The sequence below is a fragment of the Anopheles nili genome, chromosome 2 (genome assembly GCF_943737925.1).
Source record: "Anopheles nili chromosome 2, idAnoNiliSN_F5_01, whole genome shotgun sequence".
NCBI classification, from domain to species: domain Eukaryota; kingdom Metazoa; phylum Arthropoda; class Insecta; order Diptera; family Culicidae; genus Anopheles; species Anopheles nili.
In genome coordinates this window covers 20,614,838-20,618,210 of record NC_071291.1, presented here as the reverse complement: position 1 = coordinate 20,618,210, position 3,373 = coordinate 20,614,838, and the positions used below count along the sequence as shown (strand labels likewise).

The 3,373-nt window shown below is 52.2% G+C and overlaps 1 protein-coding gene across 1 annotated transcript; it reads left to right on the top strand.

The window, feature by feature from the left end:
- Window positions 1-307: 307 nt before the first annotated feature.
- On the top strand, window positions 308-2,791 carry LOC128720891 (small G protein signaling modulator 3 homolog). The gene is made up of 2 exons (XM_053814589.1): window positions 308-364; window positions 443-2,791. Exons 1-2 carry the CDS (start codon window positions 308-310, stop codon window positions 2,789-2,791), a joined length of 2,406 nt encoding a protein of 801 aa, XP_053670564.1.
- The last annotated feature ends 582 nt before the right edge of the window (window positions 2,792-3,373 follow it).

Sequence of the window (3,373 nt, the reverse complement as noted above, 5' to 3'; positions counted from 1 at the left end):
TGAATAAGATAAGATTTTGGTCCTGGCATATTCTCGGAAAACCTAAGAGAGTACCTCCAGTCTTGATTTTCGCAATCGAACTGTGGTCCTACCACGCAGAAAAAGAACAAGAAGAAAATGATGTGGGAAATTTTGTGTTGTGTTAGGTTTGTGTGTTGACGTTGTGTAGATTAGTGTTTTCTCTGGCTTACTCCGGAGGTGCCGACTAGTTACGACGAATCCTTGGGGAACCTTGTGTTTCACCCAAGGGCTTCGCCACGATAAAAAAAAGTGTCCTCACGCAAAGTAGATACCATTCGTGGAAACAATGTCATTTTTCGGTTCACGCGACCATGAAGGCTACGTTGGCAGAGAGGAACATATGGTACGAGTGCCTAAGCCTTGAGTGATTGCTCCATCTTACCGTTTGTACTCAATTGTCGTCCTCTGTGTGCATTTATAGCGAAAGCTGGAAACGGCGAACTCGGAAGATGACACTGATCTGGTAGAACTGGCCCTTGGAGGGTTGCACATCGCTGAAGGAGTCCGTCCAACGGCTGGTGGCCCTTTTTCAGCCCTCACTCCTTCCATGTGGCCGCAGGACATCCTGACGAAGCTTGGCCAACCGGATCCGGACGAGCCACCGAACCACCAACCCGACTATCGCTTTGACGAGTTTGGCTTCCGCGTCGAAGAGGAGGACGGTCCGGAGCAAAGCTCGAACAAACTGCTCAGCATTCCGTTCATCGAGGATCCGGCTCAGCGCCTCCAGTGGATTGCACACCTGGAGTTCTCGCACAATAAGGAAGCGACTGAGCTAACGTGGGAAAGCGTCGATGTAGTCCTTCCCCGCACGGAGAAGCTCCGCACGATGGTCCGCGCGGGAATCCCGCACTCGTTACGACCGCAGATGTGGATGCGACTGTCCGGAGCGCTGCAAAAGAAGCTGAAGTGTGAAACGAGTTACCAGGAAATTGTGAAGGCGTCCTCGAACGACCAGCTCATGACGTCGAAGCAAATCGAGAAGGACCTGCTGCGTATCATGCCCACGAACGCGTGCTTTAGTTCTCTCAACGGAACTGGGGTACCCCGTCTGAGGCGCATTCTGCGCGGAATTGCATGGCTTTATCCGGACATTGGCTACTGCCAGGGAACGGGCGTCATCGCTGCCTCGTTGCTTTTACTGCTTGAAGAAGAGGACGCTTTCTGGATGATGGCTACGATTGTGGAAGATTTGCTGCCCGCCTCCTACTATTCATCCACGCTGCTCGGAATCCAGGCCGACCAGCGGGTCATGCAGACGCTTATCGGAAACTACCTCACGGCGGTGGACGAAACGCTCAAGAGCCACGACATCGAACTGTCGCTGATCACGCTCCACTGGTTCCTGACGCTGTTCGCCAGTGTCGTACACATGAAGATCCTGCTACGCATTTGGGACTGGTTCTTCTACGACGGCTCGATTGTGCTGTTCCAGCTGACACTGGCACTGCTCAAGATCAAAGAGCCCAACGTGAAGAGCTTAGAAAATTCGGCTCAAATTTTCAACTCCCTGTCGGACCTGCCGGGCGACATCGACGACGTCGAGCATTTGTTCGCGGTATCACTCGAGGTCGGTGGTTCCCTGTCGCCCATGGTCATCGAGACGCATCGCCGACGGCACCTCGCTTACCTGATGGCCGATCAAGGTGGGTTGGTGGGCAACCCGGAGGCGGCTTCCAACCTGCCCAAACAGCAGCTTGCTCGCCGGCAGATGAAAAAATCCAAATCCATGCTCCAGACGATTCTCTTCGGAAACGGGGCCGAAGGTGACGACGAGCTGAAGTGCAAAAACATTCGTACAACCGAGCAGTTGGTGGACCTGCGCGAGGCGATCCTCAAGGTGGCCCGACACTTTCTCGCGATCGAACCGAAGCTGGCCGCGCACATCAAAATGGTCGCGGACTATGGGATGGACAGCCACGCCAAGGACCACGAGAACTACATCAACGTGTCGCGGACGCGCAGCCGGCGAGCGAAGGCTTTACATGACTTCGAGCGCCACGACGATGACGAGCTTGGTTTCCGCAAGAACGACATTATCACGATCGTAAGCCAGAAGGACGAACACTGCTGGGTGGGTGAACTGAACGGTCTGCGTGGTTGGTTTCCGGCCAAGTTTGTCGAACTGTTGGACGAACGAAGCAAACAGTACAGTTGCGCTGGGGACGACGCAATCTCGGAGACGGTAACGGATTTGGTACGAGGGACACTGGCACCCACGATCAAGCAGGTGCTCGAGCACGGCATGAAACGGCCGTCCTTTCTCGGTGGACCGTGCCATCCGTGGCTGTTCATCGAGGAGGCGGCCACGCGCGAAGTAGAGAAAGACTTCGAGTCGGTGTATTCGCGGCTGGTGCTATGTAAGACCTACCGCCTCGACGAAGACGGCAAGGTACTGACACCCGAGGAGTTGCTCTACCGTTGCGTGCAGTCGGTCAACCAGACGCATGATGCGGCGCATGCCCAGATGGACGTGAAGCTACGTTCGCTGATCTGCCTAGGGCTGAATGAGCAGGTGCTGCACCTGTGGCTCGAGGCGCTCTGCAGCTGTACGGAGATCGTGCAAAAGTGGTACCAACCGTGGAGCTTCGTCTACTCGCCCGGTTGGGTGCAGATCAAGTGCGAACTGCGGTTGCTCTCACAGTTCGCGTTTAACCTCAACCCAAACTGGGAGCTCCCGGCCAAGCGGGAAGCAGTACAGAGTCAGCCGCTCAAGGACGGCGTTCGGGATATGCTCGTGAAGCATCATCTCTTTTCGTGGGACCTCTAATAATTCTGCCACCAATCAAACCCTTTGCAGACGACAGATAATGTTCCTTTTAGTCGGTCTCCTAAAGCTATGAGATTAGCTGCTGTTTTATTGTTGATTCTGTTTAGATATATCGCAATGTGTTGTTTTTTTTCTCAATTTTACCATTTTTGTACCGTGATACGAGGGCATATATACGGTAGTCAACCCAAAGGTGTCCTTAAGTTCGTGTGCCTGGCTCACATTCTCAAACCTGTTTTAACCTAGGATGTTTTAAGTCGACCTTTTTAAGTTGTTATGAATGTGTTGATTATTTTACTCATTATGCAATTCCAGACCACCGTTCGGCTATGATCAATCGCATTCATTAATTTTGATTATTCTTGAGTTCCAAACGAACGACGATCACGTGTCACATTCTGGAGATGGTCTCCGTTCTTGTCTTCGTGTGCAATAACAGTATTATAATGAAATCGGTGACCGATATCTTTTCGATTTAGGATTCCAACGACCGATTTATGTGGGAGGAAAACCAAAAAATCGTCTCCGATAGAAAGACATAGAGGAAACAAATGGCTGGAGAATGTTCTTTTCCGAAGCTAA

Coding starts and splice junctions, on each gene's coding strand:
- LOC128720891 (XM_053814589.1), top strand. CDS start 308: ATGTCATTTTTCGGTTCACGCGACCATGAAGGCTACGTTGGCAGAGAG. Junction 365..442: donor TTGGCAGAGAGGAACATATG/GTACGAGTGCCT, acceptor GTGCATTTATAG/CGAAAGCTGGAAACGGCGAA.